Source organism: Puma concolor, chromosome D2 (assembly GCF_028749965.1).
Source record: "Puma concolor isolate L17-30 chromosome D2, mPumCon1.1.hap2, whole genome shotgun sequence".
NCBI lineage: Eukaryota > Metazoa > Chordata > Mammalia > Carnivora > Felidae > Puma > Puma concolor.
The window spans coordinates 24887128-24913957 of record NC_141677.1 but is presented as its reverse complement, the minus strand read 5'-3'; the positions used below and the strand labels follow the sequence as shown (position 1 = coordinate 24913957).

Genomic DNA, 26830 nt, shown 5'->3' with positions numbered 1-26830 from the left:
TTAGTCATAAATATAGCTTTATTATTATAATATTTCGTAATCTAAAAACTTTTTCTTATCAATTCTGGGAAAAGAACATTCCAACTTACATACAACTGATCTACCCTGCAGAATACTGGAAAACAGTGTCTAAGCAACCTGAATTTAGCATTTGAGAATCCATAACTTTGGGAAGAAAGAATGAAAGACTAGTTCAAAGAAAAATTTCCTCCTTACAAAACAAATCATAAAAATTAGATCCATTCTTCAGTTTAACCTTGAACATGTTTTCCCAGAAACTTTGGTAATTTCTTCAAAAATCAACTCGCAGGTTGACTGCCCATGTGGACAAAAAATATATATATTTAAAAATAAGACCCCAGCTGGACACAGTACATGGCTTGGGCCATGGTATGTAGGTGGAATATCCCTTGGATTGAGCCAGCTCCCATGTTTCAACAGCAAATTTATGTCTCTAAGGAAGCACAACATCTATAATGCATTTCATTATATGAAGGTCAGAATTTAGTTGGAATTAAAAAGAATTTTTTAATATAATAAATCTTAAAATCATCTGTCTTATGTAATGTACATACAGTAGATATGACATTATGGTGCTTTCTGGAGATCACAGAGTACCACTGTCAAAGAGCGCTGCCATGCCCTCTAGGCATATTAAATAAAAATCAAAAATGTAGGTCACATTAAATAAACAAAACCAAATCTGGCTATACTACCTTTAAAAACAAGTTGTTGTCATTGCACACACGTGTTACGGGACAAAGGGCATGCAATACAACAAGTCAGTTTTTTAGTATGTAAAAGGCTAGAGTGCAATCATGGTATAAACACCAATAATAAATAACTTTGGAGGAGATTAATTCTCCAAATAAACAATAATTATAACATTACAATTTTTACAGTGTTAGCCTAAACAGTGATATTCACTTCACAGCAATGTTTTTTCCCCACTTGATAGTTGCCTGTATACCATACGAATGGCCCACCCCCGTGAGCCAGATGTCAAAGTGAAGGTTCAAAAATCAACATTTTCACTATGATAGGTTCAAAATGTTTGTATAATGATAAGTTACACTTTTCAATTTATTGGAATTTTAAGTAACTGCTTTATACCTATTTTTAATGCATTGCTAATCTGATGCTTATTGTAATAACAATCATTCTACTAATGTTAATTAGGTTACAATTTTAATTTTTAAAAGAAGAGAATTCAACTTACATGAACTAATGTATATAGTTTAAAAACCACCCACCACAAACACACACCTTTTGCATGAGTATTTAAAAATAAATTATTAATATACTTGACATATATTTTGTTTTATATATATATATATATATGTATATATTTGTGGACATAACTACTCTTTTCTTCCAGAAGGATGTCAGCACTTGTAAACTCTGCAGAAGACCTGATGATATTGTTAACGTTAAAAAAAAAAAAAAAAAAAGGAACATGGAAATTCATTCTTGAGGGAAATCATAAAGCAGAAGGTTCTTAACAGATGGTTCCTTGTGGAAACAAAGGCTATTTTAGGGAGGGAAGAGGGACAGTCTCAGACTGTGGATCCCACGTGCACTGTTTCAGAAACTACTTTAAAAAGCAGTGTTCAGTGAACACTTCCAATACCTGGTTGAAAGGTAAGGACGTATATTTAGTCATCAAAGGGCACAGAGGCAGCAGGAGGTGAAGAGTGAGGCCAGCAAGGAGACAAGTCACGCCTGCAGCTCACGGAGGCTGCCCACACGACCAGGGAAATAGGTCTCGGGAAAGGCTGAGTAACATCAACAGTGTCCCAGGCTGGCTCTCAATGCACTACACGTGCCATCTGCTGGCATTCCAACCTTCAGACCCTGAACTGGTGACGGATGCTGATCAAAGGGTTTTACAGTTTTAATCGGCTTTTCGGCCCCAACCACAGGCAATAATAACGGCTATGAAGACAGAGGCTGTGGCTTGGTCTTAGGGTGCAGAATACGCAGCCAAAGAAAGCAGAGGCTCCCCCAAATCTGAATAAACATGCTTCCAGAGAAACAACAAACCTGAATCGAACAAAGTAGAAATGAGAACTGAAGTCTAACTGAACGAGTCCCTGAAGCAACCCAAACACTGAAATCTTGATTAACCAGAATACTTGGTTTGTGTGGCCTTGGGTCCTAGGTTTAATCACCCCTGCACAGAACCCCAGGTACAGAAATTACTGGAGAGTGGTCTAATTATTTTACAAGTTGGAGCTTTTACTAACATTTTGGAATAAAACTGCTTTCATTTTTTTTTTTTTCAATTCTTTCTGTAATCTGCCTCTTGCTTCTAAAAGGGGCCTATAATAAAACTCTGGTTCCCCGAGATTCCCGTTTGTCAAATTCTGGTTAATCCAGGTGCTTGTATGGACACAAAATAAATGTGTTATGCCCTTTTTTTTCCCAATGTGTCTTACTATGGGATGTATCCAAAAGGGCATTATTGTTGGCCCCTAGAACAACATTCCACAAAGTCCAGCAATGGTGGTCCAGGGCCACCCCCCTTTCAGATGATGTTCACAATTGCTGTGGGCTTTTTTTTGGCCACCTTGGGCCTGATGTTGCCTTTTCGGCAAAACCCCAGAGGCTCCCCTTTCTTCGATGGTCTGCAGAGTTCTCGTGGGGACTCAGCCTGTTCGTGAATGGACTTAGCGGGCTGCATGCTGGCTCTGTCATCCTTGGCTTTTTTCAGGTAGCTCCTTCCCTTTGGATGAAAATGGATCTTGAGATCAGCGTGGTTACACACAGAATGTGGGTGCCCTCGACTTCTACAGATGGTTGCACAGAGGGAAATGAGCAGAAAGAAAGATTTTGTTTAGAACCTTTAAAGAAAAAACCCATCCCTGGCACAATCACTCCTGCATACTAGAGTGGCAGTAATGCCACCAGTTAAGTCAAATATAAATTGGTATTTTTCCTTCAAAAATTCCTGTGGCCTTCACGAAACGACCTCATGATGTCAAATTCCCAGGGAGATCTTGCTAGCTCTATTCACCAGTAATAAGACTGAGACATAGAAAATTTAAGTGACTATCTAGGATAAAACATACACAGCTGGTCTCTGGAAAAGTTGGGACCAGAATCCATAGCCCTGGACTCTTTAAGTGACTGTATATAGTAGTAGCATAGCAATTACAAAGTATATGAATCATAGTATAAATTTACACATCTGTTTATATTATAGATATCTAATGTAGCACACACACATTAATAGCACTGTAGAGCTATTATGACTATAACTGTACTTCAATAAGAGAAAGTTACACTACAGAATACTGTAAAAGTACTCCAGTAATACTACCATACTGCCATATGGCATTTGCTATAAGGCTATCAGCATCGTTAAAAATCATATCCACAATTTACAAAATTAGGTACACGGGCAGGTACATTTTCACTTAAGACTTCCAAGTCCACTTATAATATAGATACCATATAAAACGTAACAGGAAAATACATTATGCAAACATTATCAAATGGCCCAAGTATAAAAAGATATACATACAGGCATTTGGGTTTCCTATTTGAGGAGATATCTGTAAGCTGAAGGAAAACAAATAAGAAGAAACATTACTTCGCTTGAACGTTGGAACTGACTTTAAAAATCTTTCTCGCTTCTATTTTTAAGAAATTGTTCCCATTAAGGAAGCCAGTAACTGCTATGGGTAACACGGCCCATGGCACCTGCTATCCCAGCACTGAACGAGAACGTCTGGTCTCGTGTTCAGCCTCAGCTGACTCTGGGAGCCTCTGTGCTCCCGGTTCTGAGATTTCCAAGAAGCCATTATCAGTAGATCTAAGAAATTTCAAAACGTTGAAGAGCCCTCTAATACAGCAACATCTGAAGAAACATGTTTTATAAAACTAGAATGATATGCCATTATTTCCTGATTAATTCAGGCTGCATGTGCAGCTAATTTACCACAGCTGTGGTTGGTCACAGTGTATCAACTAAAGGGAAAATTGGCATAAAATGTTTATTGCCTAAAATACATCATTTCTAAAGTGAGAGCATATGAAGACCAACTCCACAACTGTCCCTGAGGCCATCTATCACTGAGATTATTTTTCACTGCCCATAAAATATGCACTTTTGTGGTTGGGCTCAAATATCATTTGCCAAACAAATTGATAACTATCATTTTGTGATCCAGATGTCACCATCCACTTTAGAGGCAAACCCAGCGTATTCCCAACCTTCAATTCCTGATCTCCCTGGGGTAGCCTTCACTCAAAGTAGTGGTGTCATATCAGCAGGCAGACAAACAGAAGAAGAGGAGGACAAAGAAAATATGTAGTAAGGGCCATCTTGGTGTTGGGGCCCAGTATGGCCAACACACGAGTCCCTACTGTATTCAAATAATCAGAGAAACTAAGTTCAGCATAGCAGGGTCACTACCCTGGGTCATCTGTTTGCAGCTTGAGCTTTAGTCAGAAGCAAATCAGAAAGCAGCTTTTTCTTTAATTTTTAAAAAAATGTTTATTTACTTTTGAGAGAGAGAGAGAGAGAGCATGAGCAGGGGAGGGGCATAGAGAGAGGGAGGCACAGAATCTGAAGCAGTTTCAGGCTCTGAGTTGTCAGCACAGAGCCTGATGCAGAGCTCGAACCCACGAGCTGCAAGATCATGACCCGAGCTGAAGTTGGATGCTTAACCAACAGCCACCCAGCACCCCAGAAAGCAGCTTTCTTAAACCTTTGAGGGTCATGTGCCCAGCAGGGCAAGATGGTATTCTTGGCATCTGCCTTCTGATTCAGTCAAAAGTAAGCTTTATGGTTGACCCTGCTCACACTGGCTGGATTCAACACGAGATTAATCAATGTGTACAGAAAAAGGCACCTTGCCTGCATGAGGGTCGTGAGGTTCTGCAATATACAAAGAAGACAGGACAGACGGCTCAGGCAAACACCAGGCTGGCAGCTTCTGGGAACCGCAGCAGTATGAGCCGTGGCCCCACAGCCACCAGTAAGGGCTTCTCAGCCCGGCTCCTTGGATAGACATTAGTATATGCGTAAACCATAAAAACAAACAAAAACGTGTAGGATTTTTCTTCCTCTAAATTGCCACCTACTTTGGGGCACCTGGGTGGCTCAATGGGTTAGGCATCTGACTCAGTTTCAGCTCAGGTTATGATCTCACAGATTTGTGGGTTCAGTCTCTGCATCAGGCTCTGTGCACTGGCAGTGCAAAGCCTGCTTGGGATTCTCTCTCTCGCTCTCTGCCCCTCCCCTACTCACGCTGTCTCTCTCTCTCAAAAAATAAACTTTAAAATAAATAACGTGCCTCCTACTTTTAAAAATTATTCTTAAGGCATAACAAATTTTTTTCACTTTACTATATCTATGTATGTAAGCATATAGTTTGATGATATGTTGTATATGTATATGTAATACTCTGGGATTTTATGTAAAACTGTGTGTGTGTGTGTGTGTGTGTGTTTACATACACATACATACTTCCCTCCCTGAGGAAAGGCGAACAATGTTATCAAATGTTCAAAGAGGTCCCTGACTTCCAAAACGTTTTAAGAACCAAAACCTTGGTGCCTATGAATGTCACTGATGGACCCTGCTGGGACCTCAGAAAATTAAAAGAATTTACTGTATATTACATAAAGGGAAATGCACAAGTGTGGGTGCCGATGAGCCATAAGCTTCACATATACGCATATGTACTGGTACCATAACTTGTGCATGTCGGTACATCACCCACTGGATAAAATACGGACTACATAACCACAATTAACCCTCAAAACAACCTTATGAGACAAGCATTGGCATCCCCCTTTCACAGATGTAGAAAACAAAGCCAAAAAGTGATGCAGCTGGTTTGAAGCCTCAATCTTTACCAGTGTTAGAGCTGGGCTTCAAACCCACGTGAGCACATTCCAAGTCCAAACAAGACTTCACTCGGTTCAGCCTTCTCAAAGAGTATGTGTTTGTGTAAAAGTGTGCAGTTTGTACACAAAAGTTACGTGGAATCCATAGCTGGGCTGGAATTTCTCCAGTGATCCTATAGATCATGGGGCCTCGGGTGGAGGCAGGGCCGTTATCACAGTCCCCACAGAACCTCACATGCTCTCCTCCCTGTGAACACAAGAGGCCACTGTTCTTTCTGGCCGTACAGCTGCAGGCAGACAGAAACGCTCTTCCTCCTTAACCCACCTCACTGTCTCTGTTTTCTCCCCGTCCAACTATTTTGCCTTCTTTTTGTTTAAGAAGAGGCGAATTTGGGGATGGGGATCGAGAGAGTCCTTAAGGAAGGTTCCAGCTTGGAAAAATATAAATAAATTTGTACTGAGAGCCAATCTATGTACTTCTAAAACTCAAACATGGTGTCTTGCGTTGTTTTGGGTTAGAGAAACTGGACACCCAGCTCTCCTCCAACCTCCACTTGGTGTAAATAGCAGCACTGCAAACTGAACTGTTCGGGCCAAAACGTTAGATTCATTCTTGATTCCTCCCTTTCCCTCACCTGCTAAAAAAGTAATCCTTCAGCAAGGCCAACTGGTTTAGTCAATTCTATTCCCACGATACACCCCATACCTGCCATTTCTCTCCATCTCTGCTCTCACCAAGCTACCACCTGCCACACAACAGCCTTCTAACCTGTCTCCCAGTCCTGCACCTATCTGTTCCCCCACCCCACAGCCAGAGCGATTGTGCTAAAACAGCTCACCTCCTGCTCACAACTGTCCAATCAATGGCTTCTCTCTGTTCTAGAATGGGTCCAAACTCCTTATGTGACCCAGAAACCCCGGCATGATCTGGATCCTTCTTGAATCTCTGACTTCAACTCTTCTCACGCAAACATGCCAAGCTTGTTCCCTTCTAAGCCACTTCCCAGTGTGCACAGAGCTGCCTTCCTCTGGTTATTCAGGTCACAGTCTAAATGTGGCCTCCCGTGCAGGGCTGTTCCTGACCGTAAGGACCACTCAGACACATCATCTTACTTTTTCCTTTAAAGGGGTTGTCACCGCAGGAAACCATCTTTGTTGCATGTTTACTTGTTTCGATGCCGTCGCCTTCCTCACGAGAGCAGGAACCTCACCTACCTCATTCATCCAGTTTCCTCAGCACCCAGAAAGAGCTGTGTCCCCAATAAACATGTATTAAATGCATGGCGGCTAGTCCTAATTTAGCAACCTACCGGAAATAAATGCAACACTTAAAATAAGATTATCCAAGCTGTTTCATGACCTTCCATTTGGGCAGTTCTGTGTGTGTTTTTGGCAGATGGGATATTAGGTCACTTTAGGTCTAATTCAACAGCATTTTTCAGAGCATAAAGACAAAGGATCTGAGTAAGCATGTTACATTTTTAGAAATCAGCCAGGTGAAAAAGGAACACAAATGCTCAAGGGAATTAAGGGGAAAACACAGAGGCTGAAAACATTATTTCAGAAAAGGCACTAACTGGGGTGGCATGCCAGGCTGTCATGAGCTGAGGTGTGGAGGGAATGGGTCAGAATGTTCTGCTCCCTCCCAGGGTGCACTGGGGCAAGGAGCTCTCCTGGGTGGGGCTGAGGCTCCAGAAGCCTGGGCTGGTCAGTGCTTTGTACCTTCACTAAGGTGGGCCAAGTAAGTCAATAAAGCTAGGATTCAGAGCTTTTCCTGCCAAAAGCATCCAAGTTCCTCTCTGTGTGTACAACAACCACAGGAACCCTGGGAGGCCAGACTTAGCATGTGCCTTACATCAAAGACACTGTTCCTAATTTCACAGGTGCATGTATAGTGTTAAGATGACACAGATGAAACAAAAAGGGAGAAACGGTCTGAAGGACCGAAGACTGAACTGTGATGCGGTGCATTATGGTCCAACGCAGAGTTGAGAGGACTTCCATGAAAACAGGGAAAGTACTCAATCCTTTCAGAAACAAAGCACCTCATTCTTGGTCTTCTCAGGGTGATGTGTCCTCCCCACGGGAGTCCCACAGTCCACCTCACTGTGGCCTGACCATGTCCTACTCACAGTCATCATCCCCACTATCATCTTAACTGCATTTTACTTTCTTTCCATTAGTCAATTCTTCCTTAGGTAGATCAAGTCTGATGAAGGCAGATCATGCCATGTTTAGGACACAGAAGGCATAAACACAACTATGTATCAAGTTCCTGCTGTGTTTGTATATATATGTATGCATACAAATGTGTGCCTGTAGATCTACGTATTTATGTGTCATTCGTGTGTGTTGTGTGTGTACAGGCACACATGCACGTAACTTCATATATACATAGCTGACTAGAGCCGCGGAGATGCTGTCCAACTTGTGACTATGTGGTGCCACTGTGATGAAAATAATGACTAGCAATGTCTTTGAAAAGATGTTTAATTTTCAAAGTGGAAAAATAAGCAGAGGAAAGTGAGCACAGAAATATAAGTAAGAGAGAGAACTATTCGGTTTCCTCTCTTCCTCCTTGCCTTCCATTGTTTTCTCTCTTTCTTTAAGATCCTCTTGGCTTAGTATAGTAAAATTTTACACATTTCTTAGCTCTGGGTTACTTATAAGCCTAAATAGTCAAGCTGTTAATGCTACACTTTTATTTTAGAATTCTTAACCACCAAAGTCAGGTGATGATCAGAGAATTTAAGAGGCGCAAGACCCTAGCGAGCATCTAGTCCAACTGCTTCATTTTAGTTTAGTTTGTTATTAACTTTTTTAATGTTTATTTATTTTTGAGAGAGACAGAGACAGAGAGACACAGATGTGAGCGGAGGAGAGGCAGAGAGAGAGGAAGACACAGAATCCGAAGCAGGCAAAAGGCTCTGAGCTGTCAGCACAGAGCCCAACATGGGGCTCGAACCCATGAACTATGAGATCATGACCTGAGCCAAAGTTGGACACTTAACTGACTGAGCCACCCAGGCACCCCCAACTGCTTCATTTTATAGAAGAATTACAGGTCCAGGAAGACAAATGGTCTCGTCCAGTCAGGAGAGGGGAGCTAATGATCTGGAAGCCAGGCCTTTTCACCTCACATGTGAGCTCCGTGACCTCATGCTGCACTCCCTCCTGATAGAGGGCAGGATGGGAAAAAGGCAGGAAAGGGTTCAGTGTGTCCTTCCAGCCACAATGAGTTATGACTGGACTCTACAGAGGAGGGAAGTATAGGCTCCCTTTCAGACCACAGACACCAACAGGAAAATAATAAACACGCACATGGCTGCAACTGCTTTGATTACAGTAACTGAAATCTCACAGAAGTAACAAACTTACTTCTTTCCAGTCTATTTTTGTTCCTGACCGGAAACCTCTAGAGCTCCCATTGTTTCACTGCTCTAAGGGTGAGTGTACATTACAGTAAGACGGCAGAAGGTTTCTTCACTTCTTCCTTCCTCTCTCCCTTTTTCTCCTGTTGTCTGTCTCTCCCTCTTGCCTTCTTTTTCCACCTGCTTTTCATCTCATTCCTTCTTTTTTTATTTAACATGTTTCCTTTTACTCTTGGCTTCCAGAATGCTCAAACTAAACTTTTTAATCAGCCAATAGCAACTTTTCCAACATTCTGGTTAGCATAAATGTTTCCTATTTTTCTTCTCCTGACATGGACAGTCCACGTGTAGGGAAGTAAAGAATCATTTTTAAATCTTCTGGGAAGGGGGTAAGCATAAATAAGGTTGAATAGATCATGAAAATAGTATAAGTAAACCACTCTGGGGTTTCAAAAATCCTTTCTTTGGCTTTTGTTGCTTATAAGAAAAAAAAAACTGTTTGGAGGGCAAATCTGCCCAACCATCTCCCTCATCTGGAGCACGGGTGTTGTATCTCCTCCCACCCCCAAAGAGACCAGAGAATCTTGATCAAGCCACTGAGGAGAATCTGGACCTTCAGCCGTACGCACGGTTCTCATCTGGGCTCTGGGGGTCTCTTAAGTCCCTGAAACGATACGTAAACTTGTAGGCAGAAATCTATTATAGAACTGTCACTTGTGAAATTTTCTAAGACCTTTTCAAAATCTACTTAAAATGTTTCAACTATAGAGACTATCGGAAGGTGCTGTCCTTCCTGTTAAAGAAAAAAGAGGTACGTGGCTAGATCCCACTGTTACTTAAAAGGCCAAAGCTTTCTTAAGATTCTCTTGAAGAGCTCCAAAATGGGACAATATTTTCCAATCTACTTGATCGCCCAGGTTGACACCGATGATCTGCTTGGACACTTCCAACTCTGTTACTCTATAATATAAAACTATTCCTGCCTGTTTATCTCGGTGTGGAGTCGCAGGCTGAAGACAACTGTGCATCCCGGATCTCATCTTGGATCCCCTGGTGTCACTTCGTAACACAGGCATGGCTGGTGCAGGGCTTTCAAATGACGCCTAGAAGGTTCCTGTAAGTCATTCCCCAGCTCCCTCTTCCTCTGTCCTATGGACCCAGTCTCGCCATATCCAAGGACCACAGCTTGGTGGCTGGACCTGTGTGACTTACCATGTGCTCACCGATGTCCCGGCAGAGGCCAGCGGCCTGCTGGCTTTGGTAGTACTCTAACTGCTTTTCTGCCACTTCTACCCGTTGCAGCAGATTCTCAATAAAGTCCTGGAGCCGAGCTTTCCCTTGAACCTCCTTCTCAGCTGCTGCTTCCAGGAAATGGTTGAATGTAACAACTTCTCTGCAAGGCAAAAATGTCAGAACACAGAGCGGAGAAATGAGACAGGAATTCATTCACTCAGCACATATTTATTGAGTGCTTACTATGCGTCAGGCACTGCCCTTGGCAGTATGCTCACGGCCATGACAAGAGATAATGCTACATTTCCGTGGTTACGTTTAGAGATTACATTTTAGTAGAAAGAAACAGTCATTATAAAATATACAAATCAATACATATGTCAGGTGGTGGTAAGTGCTAGGGAGAAAACAGGGACACTGGACGCAAAGGGACAGAAAGTAACAGAGGGAGGGAGAGCGTGAGTGAGATTTTAGAAAGCAGAGTCAGGATGATCTGGATGGGGATACATTTAGACAGACACCTGAAGGAAGCAAGGAATAAGCCAGGCAGATATCCAGGGACAGCAAGCCAGGCCTTGGGTGGAAACATGCAGACAGGACTGAGGTACAGCAAGGAGGCCTGTGTGGCTGGAGCACAGGGAGGAAGGGGGAGGACAGGCAAAGTAGGGGCCACCATGAGGATGCTCGATTTTCTTATAAATGACATCAGAAGCTACTGGACGCTTTTGAGAAATGTTCTGACTTACATTTTAAAAGTCTAGCTGTTGGGAGGAGAAAAGAGTACAGAGAGGAAACAAAAGGCCAGGCTGAGCACTTCAGTGTATAAGATGAGTCACCTTGTCCAACTGTGTGTTTCAGCTAAAAGTGAAACAGTCCAAGACATGCCATCCCCAGGCAGATGCAAGGACCGCTGGGAAAGCTATTTTAGAGGACACAGGACAATCAATGTGCAGGGTGCCCTTCCCTAAAAAGCTGAGGAAAATACCTAAAACAACATTCCGTTATCCACATAACTGTGATTCACAAATCCAGAAAAAAAATTTTTTTAATTTACATTCAAGTTAGTTAGCATATAGTGCAATCATGATTTCAGGAGTAGATTCCAGTGATTTATCCCCTACATATAATACCCAGTGCTCATCCCGACAAGTGTCCTCCTTAATAATGCCCCTTGCCCATTTAGCCCCTCCTGCCACCCACAATCTCTCCAGCAACCCTCAGTTTGTTCTCTGTATTTAAGAGTTTATGTTTTGTCCCCCTCCCCGTTTTTATATTATTTTTGCTTCCCTTCCCTTATGTTCATCTGTTTTGTATCTTAAATTCCACAAATAAGTGAAGTCATGTGATACTTGTCTTTCTCTGATGAATTTCACTTAGCTTAATATACTCTAGTTCCATCCAAAGAAAAATTTTAATAACCTTATTACTACTTTGTATTTTCTTATTTCCAATGCATGTATGAAAACCATATTTTTGATTTATAATAAATCAGTTTTTTATACAAACTCAAACACATCAGAAATGTAAAAGAAACCCCATTATTCTGAAACAATGTAACAATTTGGTAGCCATTCTCATGAGCAACTCTACAAATACACACACACACACACACACACACACACACACGACCAACAGGTGCTTATTATCACAACTCCATCCAATTTGCCTTACTTAGTGAGAAATTATGAAGATCCTTTCAGCCTTTCCCTTTGTATGCCCTGCCACGCCCACGAGAGGCAATGAATTTCTATAATTTTACTACCTGTTGGATATAGTATTTCTTTCATAGGTCTTCAGAATCTCTCTCGACCTTCAAGGAGTGCCCCCTCATTTTTCTGGCCATGTTCAACTTATGCAGAACCAAGATTCTAAAGACTGATCATCATCCTCCCAGCCTCTTTCATTTTAGATTAAGAAATCCCACTAAAAAGGATCTAACCTCAGGGTGCCTGGGTGGCTCAGTCCGTTCAGGGTCTGAGTCTTGATTTCTGCTCAGGTCATGATCTGTTCATTAGTTGGAGCCCTGCTTGGGATTCTCTCTCTCCCTCTCTTTCTGCTCTCAAAATAAATAAATAAATAAATAAATAAATAAATAAATAAATAAATAAATAAATAATCTAACCTCATGCAGCTGCTCTAGACAGTTGATGAAATTCATTGTCTTCTCTATACTTTCCACTTCAGTGCCATAATTTCTTGAGAGTAGAACTTCAGGTAGGTCTGGCCCAGGAAGTTTTGTAGAAGATCTTTACAAAAGAGCTGGTAGTGGTTTCCAGCTCCTTTATTCTGTACAACTAGTCAGTGACTCACTTTTACAATTAGTTGTGATTTTTTTTCTCACAAATATGTCACATTTGGTCATACTGAAACTTGTCTGACATTTCCTACAGAGTCAAACGTCTCTGTAAAACCTTGGAAATTATATACTTATAAAAATAGAAAAGAGACAGGTTCTAACATGATGCATCAAAGAATTGCTTATTATAGTAGCCCCTTTTTTTCTTGTTTCCCATCCAGGATCAAATATAAACCCCAATCCCACGATAATTCTATTATCTTTCAGTAGCTAAGAAATATTCACATCGGGGCGCCTGGGTGGCGCAGTCGGTTAAGCGTCCGACTTCAGCCAGGTCACGATTTCGCGGTCCGGGAGTTCGAGCCCCGCATCGGGCTCTGGGCTGATGGCTCAGAGCCTGAAGCCTGTTTCCGATTCTGTGTCTCCCTCTCTCTCTGCCCCTCCCCCGTTCATGCTCTGTCTCTCTCTGTCCCAAAAATAAATAAACGTTGAAAAAAAAAAAATTAAAAAAAGAAAAAAAAAAAAAAAGAAATATTCACATAAAAGAAATGAGTCCTTTTGGAAAGGAGTTTTCTTCCATCATCAAGTTTCAAGTTTATTTCCAGATGTTTCTGTATGAGGCCTGAACGGAAGATGTGCACTTTCCAAGCTGTTCAGACCACAGACACAAGCCAATTTTCAAGCTCTACCATGGCTCATTCAGCTTTGATCTGCCTCTTAAGTAACCCTAACTAGCAGCAAAATAACGTTAGGTCCATTCAGGTGCTACATCCAGCATGCTACATGCTGTATCCATCACGGCTCCTAGGAATGGCTGAGATGGAGCGCAAAAGTATGGCTAGAAAACACAGCCCAGGAAACGTCTGTTCCTTCCTCTTTCTAACATTAAGGTGCCCATTCGTTCAGAGTCAAGCCCACTGTAGATACTTCATAGGTGATATTTAGGATACCTGAATCATGACACAAGTCTCCAAACTGTACTTTTAGGGAAAGCAACCAAAACCCACAACCCTCTCCACCATCCAAAAGAAAAACACAGAGAATGAGCCAGTGAATTCTTTTTCAATTCATTTTGGTTTATAATATTTACCATATCTATCTCATTACAGAAATATTTTACATTTATTATGGGAAACATAAAAGTTGACCTATTAGAAGATCTAACTCAGCAAGGGGCGAATCAGCTTTTTTGTTCTCTGTTCTAAGCCCATCATTCAATATAATACATGAAACATAATGTTCAATATATATCTGTTGTAATGAATATTTTAAAAGGACAAGGAAGAAACAAAAAATGACCCATAATCCCAACACCTAGAGGTAACTGCTATCAATATCCTTGTATATTTTTTCTAGTCTTTTTTTTCTATGCATATTTACTATTTTGGGGCTCTCAGGCTATAAAGCTTAAAATGTAAAACAGCAATATTTGACAGCTTAATCCCATAGGATTAACATCCCAAAAGCAAGAAAACAAATCTAAGTGCAATATAGTTTGACTGTAGCTGTATTTTTTAAATCATGTAATGTTTTGCTACTGGTTCTATTTAAAACTCCTGCAAACTAACATTAATGCTCCTAGCTGATCCTGGAGTGTTATGTTACGTTGTAAAAGAGAAGCATCTTTTTCTAACCTCTCCCTCACCCAATTACCTTGTGCCCTGAAGCTGAGAAGTTAACACCCTTTGTATTTTTCAACCAACCTGGCACCAATACTAACTTAATTTCAGTTTATGAATGTTTCACATCAACAAAAAAAAGAAAAAGAAAAAGAAAAGACAGTTAAAACAAGTCTGATGATTTAATTTTAAATCAGAGGTTATACAAGACAATGGCTGGAAAAGTTCCTCATACCAAGAATATGTTTGGGTGTCTGTTTTAGATAGAAACAGCAACAAAACCCAGTGGCTAATTATGGTATAGCATGTGTGCACAAGTTCAGATTCCCCTTTCACATCCTGTTCAATCTGGATTAACAATATCCAGAAACACCTCATATTTCCCCAAGGAATCTTGGGAATTTCCTGAATGAAAAAGGAAGAGGCTTAACTATATTGCGTTTGTAGTCTCTTTAATAATTATACCCCAGGGGCGCCTGGGTGGCTCAGTCAGTTAAGCGTCTGACTTCGGCTCAGGTCATGATCTCGCCCTCTGTGAGTTCGAGCCCTGCGTCAGGCTCAGAGCCTGGCGCCTGCTTCGGATTCTGTGCCTCGCTCTCTCTCTGCCCCTTCCCTGCTCATACTCTGTCTCTGTCTCAAAAACAAATAAAAATATTAAAAAAATTTTTTTAAATAATTATACCCCAAACAGTAAAATATCCATTCTAAGTGCAAGGAAGACCAATGGATTTCAATGTAAGGGAGAACAAAATCTGCACTAATATGAGTACAGGTTCCATATCTCAAGTATTCTTGAAGAAATTACCAATTGTTGACTTATGGCACAGTATCGAAGCAGAATATCCTCTGTTCTCTGAAAAAGCTATTAAAGTACCCCTCCCTCTTCTTACTACAGACACACAAGAGGATGGATTTCCTTTATCTACTCCAACCAAACAACAAATTTGCAACAGACTAAATGCATACGGAACAAGGTCCAGCTGCCTTCTATTTAAGCCAGATATTAAAAATATTTGCAAAACTCATAAAACCAAGCTGCTCTCTTTGCCAAATTGTTTTTGGAAAATCGTTGTTTTTCATAGAAATATGTTATTTATGTTAACCAGTAATGGGTTTTTTTATTGCTACTTTTAAATAATAAGTCTTTTTAAATTTGTAAGTTTTAAGTTCTAATAAAGGAAATATTGATAGATAAAACTCACACAAACAAAAACTTTTGAAGGTCCTCAGATATTTTTTTTTAGCAGTATAAGGAGAAGTTGTGTCAAAAAGTTTGAGAAGTGCTGTCAGGCTTTGTACATGTGATCCTGAGCCTCAGAACTCGGGTGAGGGTGGGCAACGAGGGCTAGAACACTAGTAAGATGTAGTCACAGACCATACACTTATTTATTTCACTCTTCAGTAATTCAACAAGCATTTATTGAATGTTAACACGTACCGGGCTTAGTGGGGAGGCACTCATGAACCCATGACTGTCTTCACAAAGCTTACTGCCTAACCCAGGGGTCAGCCCGTTTTTCTGCAAAGGACCAGGGAGTAAATATTTTACGTTCTGCAGCCCATATGGTCTCTGTCACAATTACTCAACTCCACCTAGCACAAAAAATACATAAAGACTCTATAACAATAAAACTTTATTTTTAGACACCGAAGTTTGAATTTCATATAATTTCCATATGTCATGAATTATTCTATTTCTTTTCAATTTTTTTCAAATTAAAAATTCTTAGCTCACAAGCTCCTCAAAAACAGCTAGCAGGCTGGGTCAGGCTGGTGGTATACTAACCCTTGATATGGTGGGAGAAGCAAACATTATAAATTTTTTTTTTATATGTATTTATTTTTGAGAAAGAGGGAGCACGAGCAAGGGAGGGGCAGAGAGAAAGGGAGACACAAAATCTGAAGGAGATTAGCTTCAGCTATTAGCACAGAGCCCAACATGGGGCTTGAACTCATGAACCATGAGATCATGACCTGAGCCGAAGTCAAAGCTTAACCGATTGAGCCACCCAGGCGCCCTGGGAGAAGCAAACAAATACTGAAATAAATATGTAATTACAAAGCTGAGCAGAATAACCAAGAAAAAGAATAATACGATGCCATCAGAGAGAAGGAGAAGAAGAGACTTGTGTGGTTTTATTTTAGGTTCTTAAACCCTGTGACTTAGAACAGTGAGAAGGCTGGAAGGCCAGATGGGAGAGAAGATAAAGGCAAACCTGAGTGAAATCCAGTCAAGCTGTGGATACAAACCAGCTTCAGGGAAACTAGCAGACTCTAGGCCACTTACAGGCCCATTGCTGGCTTCTCATATACATATTTTTTAAAAAGTTAAATATAGGGCACCTGGGTGTCTCAGTTTGTTGAGCGTCCCACTCTGGTTTCGTCTTAGGTCATGATCTCACGGTTTATGGGATTGAGCTCCCCATTGGACTCTGAGCTAGCAGCAGGGAGCCTGTTTGGATTCTCTCTCCCCCTGCTCTTCTCCTGCTCACACATGCATGTCTGTGTGCTCTCTCTCTCTCTCTCTCTCTCTCTCTCTCCCTCTCAAAAAAAGTTAAATATGATAGGATACAAGGTTTTAGGCTTCAGCAGAAAATACGCTTATTTAAATCACTATTTGATACTAAAGGAAAAAGTATCAGCACGGGATAAGAAACTGGCCTGAAGCTTACTGCAGAATGATTCACAGAGCTAAGCAATCTGTCAGTATCCTGAGACTCAGAAACAAAGAGGCAATGAGTGAAAAAGCCCTTTCAGTGCTATCAAAGCTTTATTTAGAAAAACTATTTGTTCCCTCATGTGCTCATTCATTTAGAGGGTGGCCATAAGGTCTGAGACACAGATAATATTTCATTTTTTTTTTTACAGATTGAACCCCTCAGTTACTTCTGAGGTGGGTTAAAAGCAAAATAATTCAAAAAAATCAAAGATATACTATCATGTGACAAACCCACTCTAGAAGCAGGTGTAAAGAAGGGCACCTGGGTGGTTCAGTTGGTTAAGCGTCCAACTTGGCTCAGGTCATGATCTTGCAGTCTGTGAGTTCGAGCCCTGCATTGGGCTCTGTGCTGACAGCCCAAAGCCTGGAGCCTGCTGCAGATGCTGTGTCTCTCCCTTTCTCTGCCCCTCCCCCACTCATGCTCTGTCTCTCTCTCAAAAATAAACATCAGAAGCAGATGTAGCGATAGAGGGAAATGTGCATTAATGCACCACAGTGTTCACTGCAATTTTACATAGGCATTGAACCATGCGTTGTTAATAAGAGGCAACACACTGATCACATCATGTATTATAATTTATAGTTATTTCCCTATGTGTCCAGCTTTCATGGCCACCCTGTAGCCTCACGCTCCCCCTGGGCCTCATAAATGCACAGCACCTCCCTCTCTGCTCCAGCACCAGGGAACTCCATTCAGCCTGTGAACCAGATTCTTATTTCTGAACATGCTGTTCTTCCACTGGGGTCCCTTCCTCTGCGTCTCCCTAGTCCCCACTCTCCAGGAGCCTTCTAACCTCAGGGCTCTCCTGTTAGGAAGCTTTCCCACACATGCCTAGGTGTGGGGTAGGTAACCTGCTGTGTTCTCCTGCAGAACGCTGCCCCCTATCACACTGCACACTACAGAGAGGGTTAGTCATGCCATTTGTCCCATTCCACTGTGAGATCTGTAAGGTCAGGGACCTTGCCTGCCCTTCCGCTGTGCTACCCCAGTATCGAACATGAGCCCAGCACACAATACGGGTGCAAAAAATTCCTGCTGAATGCACAAAATGTAAAACTACATCTCTAGTTGAAACTCTGTAACTGACAAGAAGATCCTGAGGTTTCTTTTTATCTTTTTCCAAACAAGTACTGGGGCATAAAACCAAAAAGTAATCCACAATACAGGCACCTCCCACAAGGCTGAGGGTGGGATCTAAAATTGATGCCTCTCTTCTATTCTTAAACAACACTTTAAAATCATATTCTCCTCCCAAAGGCAAAGCCCTACCAAGTTATTTAAATTTCATTTTACATTACTGATTTATGAACCTCTTTGGAGGTATGTGAAATGGTAAAAATACCTCTAGCTAAAAATAGTCCAGCTATTGATCACAGAGCACTTCAGACAGACCGTAATGTCAGCCACGAGGCAAATCCTGAAGCTGGAGTCAACCCCTTTCCAATGCTGGGAGCCTGGCTGCAACCTTGGGAGCTCAGGGTTGGCTCCGATGTACCCCATGGAGCCCCCCACAGGGTGGAATCTGCACCCACAGCCCGTCTGAAGTCACGTCATCCCTACTTTTGGTGACCCTTTGCCTCATCTTTCTCTTTCGGCTTCTTTGACTAAACCAAAAGGTATATAGTTCTCATTAAGATCTATCTAAGTAAGTCAAATTACTCTTATTGGTAATAAGTAGGTCAACACTACATTCTAAGCCCCTCAGTCCAGAGAGAGAAAAAAGATGCACTAACGTGAGACACACAGAAAAACTGAGTATTTTCCTTGGTCTCCAAATTTTACCATCCATAAAAGGGCATGTTTGACATCTAGCTTTTCCTATATTAGTTTGTAAATCTTCATGGGAAACAGCCTGGAAAGAGAGGACCTCATTTATCTAAACACATTAAAATGTGGAGCAAACAGACCCCTTCCTGTCCCACTGAACCCTACGTGTAACATGATTTTTCCTGGCCTGTTTCCTAGCAATGGATCCATCTGGAGACCAAGTTGTCTACTCACTGCTTTAGCTGATCAAAAATAGGAATGTTGTAATTAAGTGGCAAGAGGGTTTAGCTGTGCAAAGCAAGTTACCAAGTCAAACTTACCTTTACATTTTTTTTTAATGTTTATTTATTTTTGAGAGAGAGAGAGACAGAGCGTGAGTGGGGGAGGAGCAGAGAGAGAGGGAGACACAGAATCCAAAGCAGGCTCCAAGCTCTGAGCTGTCAGCACAGAGCCTGACACGGGCTCAAACCCACGAACTGTGAGATCATGACCTGAGCCAAAGTCGGACGCTTAACCGACTGAGCCACCCAGGCACCCCCAAACTTACTTTTAAGAGGCCAGCATCCCATAGCCAGCTTTGGGATAGAAACCTATTTGGATAGAAACCTAAATGCACATTACCTGGCGCAGGCTACCCCTGTATGCCTCTTTGATCATATCAAAATGTGTAATTTTACCTCCTGGTCTCTTCCTGCCATGAAAGCAGAAACTGGACTCATTTGGTTTCCTACCGTATGACCTAGAACAGCACCTGGCATTCAGCAGGCACTTAGTGGAAGGTCTGTCTTCTGGCCAACTCCCAGCCGGGAACAGGGCAAATAATGAAGGAAGAAGGGAAAGATTATATCTATCGTAACTTGCAAGGGGGTAGGATGGAAATTAGGTAGAATTACAAAGAGGCCCCTCACCATAATCAAGGGCTGGCAGGGGCACATGTTCCATTTGGACTGGCCTCGGACATCCAGAGAGTCAAGTTAAAAGCCCTTGTGGCAAGTTAAAAGCCCCGGGCTGGTGCTCCAGAAGTTTAATATCATAACCACACTTATGACGCTAGCATTTCCCTATTTCCCACCACCTTTGATGCCAGCTGACATTTCCTTTAATCTCCTCAGAAAAATACATGATGTCACCATTGCGGCTCTCTCAAAACAGCAAAGAAGCAAGCTCATTCCAAAATGGGCCAGCTTCATTATTACATAAGTCTTGACGCTTTGGGCAAATACCACATTTTCAAAAGTCTGGCTGAGACAGTGAATTAGTGGAAAAAAGCACTCAGCAGAGACACAGGGAATATTGGTTTCAATTTCAGCTCCACCACTAAATTTTTGGTTGAGTCATTCCACGGTGCTGGTCCTTATATTCTGCCTCTATAAAATGAGAGCATTATCTTGAAGGAGACGAGGAGTACCTTCTAGTTCCAAAATCACATGATCTCCTCAGGGGCCATCTCCAATAGTCTCCCTTCTCCCTGATATTCCCTTCAATGTCGATCCCCCCTGGTCACCCCGGCCACCGATGCAAATACTCGCCTTCCTCCTCATTCCCCAGTGTGGCCTTGCCACATAAAATGGTTTATCTCTAATGGTTTATCAACTTGAAACCATGGCTTGTATTTAAGCATTTGTTCAAACTACCTTGGGTCTGAACACGGACATGTTCACAGATACGTTTTACTCTTCCCATGAAGAGTGTTAGCCCCTCAGGGGAAAAGAGCATGAATTTCATATTCCTATAGATACCTAGCACAGTGCTGGGCACATCACGGGTACTCAATTAGGACTTTCCAGCCTTATCTGCAGAAGGAGGTACAAGAAAACTTGGGATTACTGTTATTCCACTGATGTCCTCCAAACTTTGGGTGACCAACTCGGCCACGAATCAGCTAGTATCCAAGTTTATCCTTTCTTGTTAAGGGATACCTTACAGCAAGGTTGGCTGGGATTGATTTACCTGATTACGGGCAGTGCTACCCTATAGCTCTGAATACTCCTGAATAAGGAAGTACCTGTTTTCAATAGGACTTTTTAAAGTGGCAGAGACTTTGTGAAGACATGGCACACCTTTTTGGATGTGCACTCCAGAAACATACAGATACCTCTCTACAGATGTGTAATGAGACTCACCAGCACCAGAGTGTAAGATGCTGCCTATTCAAACAATCTCCGCTGTCATCGAGTATACACAGGACTTCCACAGTCCAAGGGGTTCAGCCTGCAGACAGCTGCAGGGCAGAAGCAGCCCTGGAGTCTTTTATTTCAGTTCAAAAAAAAAGAGGATCTTAAAGTTGAGAAAACAAATCCGTAAGCAGAGGAGCCTCATGTGAAATCCATTAGCAAGAGAGCCTCATGTAGATGTTTGCATTTTTTTAAAACACCATCTGTGTCTCGAAGGGTCCCCAGAGTTTAAGGCGATTTTGAATCGGACGGTAACCGCCTACTTCCTCTCACAAATGAGCCTTGAGAGCTCATTCGGAGGGGGTTAGCAGGGCAGTGCAGTTCCTGGTTAGTTCATGGCCAAATAGGGTCTTCTCATATCTAAAAGGTCACGTCTCCGGTGGAAGGCACAGCTCTGTGAGGGATGGTGAGGAGGGAAGGCACACATCCTAGCCAGGCAAATCCAGTCAAATTAACGCAGTTTCAGCGGTATGGCAGCTGCGCAGCTGGCTTGCATCCCCATTTTGGGGGCAGGGGTGGGCATCAGGGAGGCTGAACACTATAGACTCCGAGGGGGCTGGCCACAGTCACCCTCTCAGACCAAGAGCTCCAGTGTCCTTTCTGGAAACAAGACCCTTTCAGTGCTATTTTATGTACAGAAAGAGTGATTATTTGAGGCCTGAATACAGAAACTGATACGACAGACCAAATAAAAGCTTAAAAAAAATGAAGACTTTGTTAATTTTATGTTTAAGAGTGTAAGGCAGTTGCACTGTATTTTCATTTAAAGTTTTTTTTAATGTTATTTTTTTTCCTGATAGTCCAAAATGACCTACTAAAAACCAATTCATAATTTATCTCCAAATATATTCACAAAAATGTGAACAGAGATGTATGTACAAGGATGTTAAGGGAGGCATTATTTTCAATACCAGGGAAATGGAACAAAACCGTGTATTCATTAATAGCAAACTGATGAAATCAGCCATGAAGCAGCCACACCACAGAATACCATGCAATAGCCAAAAGGAATGACATAATCCTGTATTTAGTGCATGAAAGATGCCTACAACATACTATGTTAAAAGCAAACTCCACACATAAGTGGTAGAACAGTATGTGCCATGATTCCATTTGGGAAAATAATTCTCTCTGCATATAAAGTACAAAGGGCTGTATGTACACAGGAAAGGTCTGGAAGGACATTCACGGAGCTAAACAGTGGCTGTCTCTGGAGGAAGGAGCAGGGTACTCTTGGAGAAGAGGGAGACTTTTAGTACAAGCATTTCCACCCTGTTAAATCTTTTTTTACAAGTATGGATTACTTTTTCAATTGGTCCTCAGGTGACCACACTGGATTAACATTACTACAACTGATCCATGCATGGCCCACTTTACACCAAGTCAGTTAACCACATATTTTTAATAAGAAAGCACTCTTGAACCCACAACCCAAAATAAAAGTTAGAACCTTGCCAACAACCTAGATCTAACTATCTGATACTCCCTGCCATCCATCGGCCCAAATCCCACATTCATGTTGACTTGTGTAATTAATAAATAAAACATGACAATAAATATGTGCAGTTAGTTTGTTTTCCTTTTAAATTCACTGCTCGTCAGTCAAACAGAAATACCACAAATGTAATTCTAAGCTTTTCTTTGCACATAGGGGAACCCATCTGCCATTTTTCCAGTGACGCAGTATTAATCACCCTGGTGGCCATAATGGGTATTGGCACTAACTTCCCACCAGGAAACTCCCCACGCCAAGAGAGAAACTTTTTGTTACAGATCATTTCCCTAAAAGCAAATAAATCAGTGGCTAACTCAAATCTGTCCTCACTCTGTAATTAAAAAAATTTCTAGTTGATCAGAGCAGGCTTTCCCTGTAGGTCAAATGTAGGCATTTAGTGATACCGGGTGATGATCTCTTTAATACACACGGTTTCTTATCCTCTTGCCAAATGAAGGAAGCTTTAATTACTACACTTTAAGAGGCAATGCATGATAGAAGAGTGCCAGTGGGCAAAGAGAGTATGAAATTAAGTCCACCTCTATAATATAATCTAAATTACTTGAAATCTTCCTTCTAGGTTGTCTTAGAGTGCCAATTTGTATGCCCTTTGATTCTACGAATTCTGAACCTCCATTTAAATTTAAATCCAACACTCCGCATTTGGGAAATACACTGCACTGTTATGTATGCTTTTCTAGTTTGAGTGAATGCCATAATTAATAAGGAAATGCTTTCCCAAGTATGATGTTTTTTAAAGTAATAGCTTGTCAACTCTTTGCAAGCAGGCCTGACCTACTCTAGTATCACGTACCATTTTACAAAAAGAAAATTCTCAAACTTAAGTCATGGAAGTCAGTAGTATCAGGAAGTTTCCTCTGGGTTTCCTAATATCTGCTTCTTCCAAATAAAAACTATAATTAAATGGATTCTCAGTTAATTAACACTAGCAGATAATCCAAAATGGCAAAGAAGCCAGAACCACTGGTATTTACAGCATATTTTTACACTTGAGTAAGACAGCATCTCTTGTTCCTGACTCGACTGCATGGAGCCTATCAAGGAGGACTGGCTCCCCTAGGGCCCCTCTCTGCCTTCACGTTCAACTCCCCCCACTCCCCAGCTGGTGCTGGATCCCACCATGGATAGAGTGCTACTGCTCTCGCTAAAAATGTTCTGTAGCTTCTAAGGCAAGAAAGAACTAAAAGTATTTTGACTTTCCTGCTGCTGGGCTGCAGACTCCACACAGAGAGGGTATATACTATCAAAAGGCCTTGTGCCTCCCAAGTTCAACTGTATCAGTGAGAAATGCAGCCAAGGTACCTGCAAGTAATAAAAACCAAACCTCGCCTTAGATGTGCTTGTAAGCTGGGGGGAGGTGCCTAGAGTGATGGCACAGCACCACTTACTCTTCCTTCCTGAGCAGCTCCTCCTCAGACTCGGTCAGGCGCTGCCTAAGCGCTGCAATCATCTCCACGGCCACATCCACCTGTCGGTTCAGGGCCCGCTCCCGCCTCTGCACCTCCTGCTTTTTCTGCGTCAGCTGCACAAAGGCTGCCCGAACTTCCAGCAGTTCGGCAGTTTTCTGGGCCAACTCTTTGGTGAGTTTATCGATTCTCTTCTCGATGGTCCTGTCCACGGCCTCGACCATCCGGTTGAATTTTTCTCTGACGTGAGCCTCGAAAGCAGCCTTGGTGTCCGAGGTGGGCAGGCCGGGACTGGCCCGTGGCCCCTCCAGTGAGTCCGCATGCAGGTCCACCGTGGTGTAGGTCTGCACGTAGGACACTGGCCGCTCTGCCACCACCTCGAATGGCTTCCTGTCCTTGGAGTGTTCGTGTGAAATGCTATACAAGTTAACATAGCTCGGTTTCTGCTTCACCACGTTGCCAGTGCTCTGCAATTTTCCCTGTTTCAGGGGTTCTGCGGAAGTGACTAGGTCTGTGTCTTTGAGGGATGGAAAGAGGCTGCATTTTGTCAAGAGGGTTCTTTCCTGGTAGCTGTGACTGAATTCCAGATGGGCCCTCAGCGAAGACAGGCTTCTAAATCTGGTATGGTCTCCACACCTCGGACAGCGGAATGGCAGGCACACAGCAACATTCTCAAAGGACTCCTGCCAGGGGTATCTGCTTTCCTCAAAAGCCTTCTGTTGCATTACTCTTCAAGTCCTGGGCAGGGCCAAATGAAACAGGTAGTTTACATGTCTGTTAAAAAAATGCCTACTGAAATGCCTGTTGCCACCCATGTCCATGAGGGCAGGAACTTTTGGCTTCAAATTACTTTTGCATATAGTATCTTATATTAAAATAAAAACCTGTGATCCGTGGGCCAAATCCAGCCACATTCACTCATTTCTGTATTGTCTAATGCTGCTTTTGCACTAAAGACAAAGGTGAGTGAGGCATTGAGACAGAGACTATTTTGGTAAAGCCAAAATTACTACTTGACCTTTACAAAAAAAGTTTGCCAACTCCACCCAGGATTAAAAAAAAAAAAAAAGGAAAAAAAAAGGTGGGTAGCATTCTCTTTTAGCAGATATGAAAACTGAAGCAAAGAGGTAAAGTAATTAATTCAAAGCCAGATGGTAAATGACAGATCCAGAAGTGGAATTCAAGTTTCCTGCCCTCCTGAATTTAGTACCGCTAACTGCAAACCTGTGCCCTATTTTATGGATACAATCCTGATAAGCATGAATTCCAAACGTGAGGAAAACTCACATGAGTTGTCAACATTTGTCCTGAGAATACAAGTTCAGCGATCTTTCTTCAAGCATAGGAAAAATATCACTCAAGCTAGACGTAGTGGCATTAAGCACACAATGAGCTGGAAATTTTTCAACCTGAGATTTCGCCTTTAGTTATTGTTGTGATGACATAAACCAAAATGTTATCATTGTCCCCCATATTCCAGATTTACTGACATTTGGGAACTCAAGATATCAGCTATGTTTTGATCCAAGTGGGGCCATGGCCGTGGCCAAGCCTTTATAAAAATACCATGCGCTCAATGGATTTTTCTCTGTGATCCTGTTTTCATAGGATAACCTCTAGAGATGACCAATGTTTGAACCATGCAGGTATCAGCGTAACTCTTTAGTGAGTTCTTGTTTCGTTGAAGGAATTTATTATCTTAGCCCTAGCAACAGATGACTGGTAGCAACCCTACTCTGCAAACAGGGCACACATAATTCCCTTCAGGAGTGGTTTCTGCTTAAATGTAACAAGCATTGGGCCCCCAAGAGAGGAAGCTCAGCTAAGGGTCAACACTGTAAAGTGTTGTTATTGGGCCCTCAACCTCCTCAAAAGCAGAGGCGCAAATGGTCCCCAGCCAGCTAGGCAAAGCCTCCAGGTTAATAAGCCTCTGGCCCCCTAGAGAGAGGAACCTCTTTCTGTGCTACACCTGGCTGTTTAACGACCAGTTTTGTGGACACAGGATGCACAGCCTGGACCAAAAGGCCCAGGAAAGGGAAGTCTGGATTCCAGGTGGCAATGGGAAAGGGGTGGCATCCCTGAATGGGGAACCGGGTTATCACGCGCTCTGGGAGTACTCCTGCTTTCAAGGGCCCAGCGGGAACCCCAGTCCACAGGGTTGGCCGAAAAGCCCCAATTTCCTCTGCCTGAGCCGGGCAGCTGGCAAAGGCGCTGCACGGAGGGTCCCGGCTCCCCCCGCCCCCGCTCCGCCGCGGGCCGGCCCCAGGCGCCAGAGTGGATACATGCGCGCACGAGTTTCCGCAAGTGGGGGCCGCGCGCCCAACTCCCGGCCGCGTGGAGGCGACAGGCCCCCTCCCCAGCCCGGGACGGTTCCGCCGGCCCCCTCCGCCGCGCCCCGCGGGCCGGGCCGCAGGCGCAGCCCAGCTGCGGCCACTTACCCGACTTGTTGCTGCAGCTGCAGCCGCTGCTGCTGCCGCCGCGGCCGGTGCTGCTGCTGCGGGAGCGAAGCGGTTTTCAGCAGAGCCGTAAATCAGGCTGAGCCGGGGCCCGCTCCCACCCCCCGCGCACCCCCGCGCCGGGACCAGCGGCGTCCAGGGCGGAGCGTGGCGCGGGCCGGCGGGGGCGGCGCGCGCGGCTGCCGGGGACCCCGGGGCGGGGGGGGGGTGGGTGGCAGGCCTGGAGCGCTCTGCCCGGCGTGCGGGAGCACGGTCTGCCCGCCCCCCAGCCGTGGAGCGGATGGGGCTCAGGATCCCACTGACATCACGCGGGGAGCTGCTGGGATCGCTCCCCGGGGGAGGGAAGGGGAAAAGCGTGCCAGGCTCCGAGGCGCTGCGCTTTCTGCAGGCCCTGGCAAGCTTTTTTGCACTTT

At 43.0% G+C, this 26830-nt stretch overlaps 1 protein-coding gene across 1 annotated transcript; it reads right to left on the bottom strand.

Annotated features, from left to right (window-relative positions):
- On the bottom strand, window positions 1-26538 carry ZNF365 (zinc finger protein 365). Its single transcript, XM_025918373.2, has 5 exons — window positions 26400-26538; window positions 23944-24699; window positions 10443-10623; window positions 3527-3564; window positions 1-2789 (listed from the first exon to the last, which is right to left on the bottom strand). The coding sequence occupies exons 2-5, from the start codon at window positions 24684-24686 to the stop codon at window positions 2528-2530; spliced, it is 1224 nt and encodes a 407-aa protein (XP_025774158.1). The 5' UTR covers window positions 24687-24699; window positions 26400-26538; the 3' UTR covers window positions 1-2527.
- Between the last annotated feature and the right edge of the window lie 292 nt (window positions 26539-26830).

Excerpts from the sequence above, each read along its gene's own strand:
- ZNF365 (XM_025918373.2), bottom strand. The coding sequence starts at position 24,686 with ATGCAACAGAAGGCTTTTGAGGAAAGCAGATACCCCTGGCAGGAGTCC. Across the intron at positions 3,565-10,442 it reads GGGACATCGGTGAGCACATG|CTTACAGATATCTCCTCAAA; the intron begins GTAAGTCACACA and ends GTTTTCCTTCAG. Across the intron at positions 2,790-3,526 it reads AATAGGAAACCCAAATGCCT|AAGTCGAGGGCACCCACATT; the intron begins GTATGTATATCT and ends AACCATCTGTAG.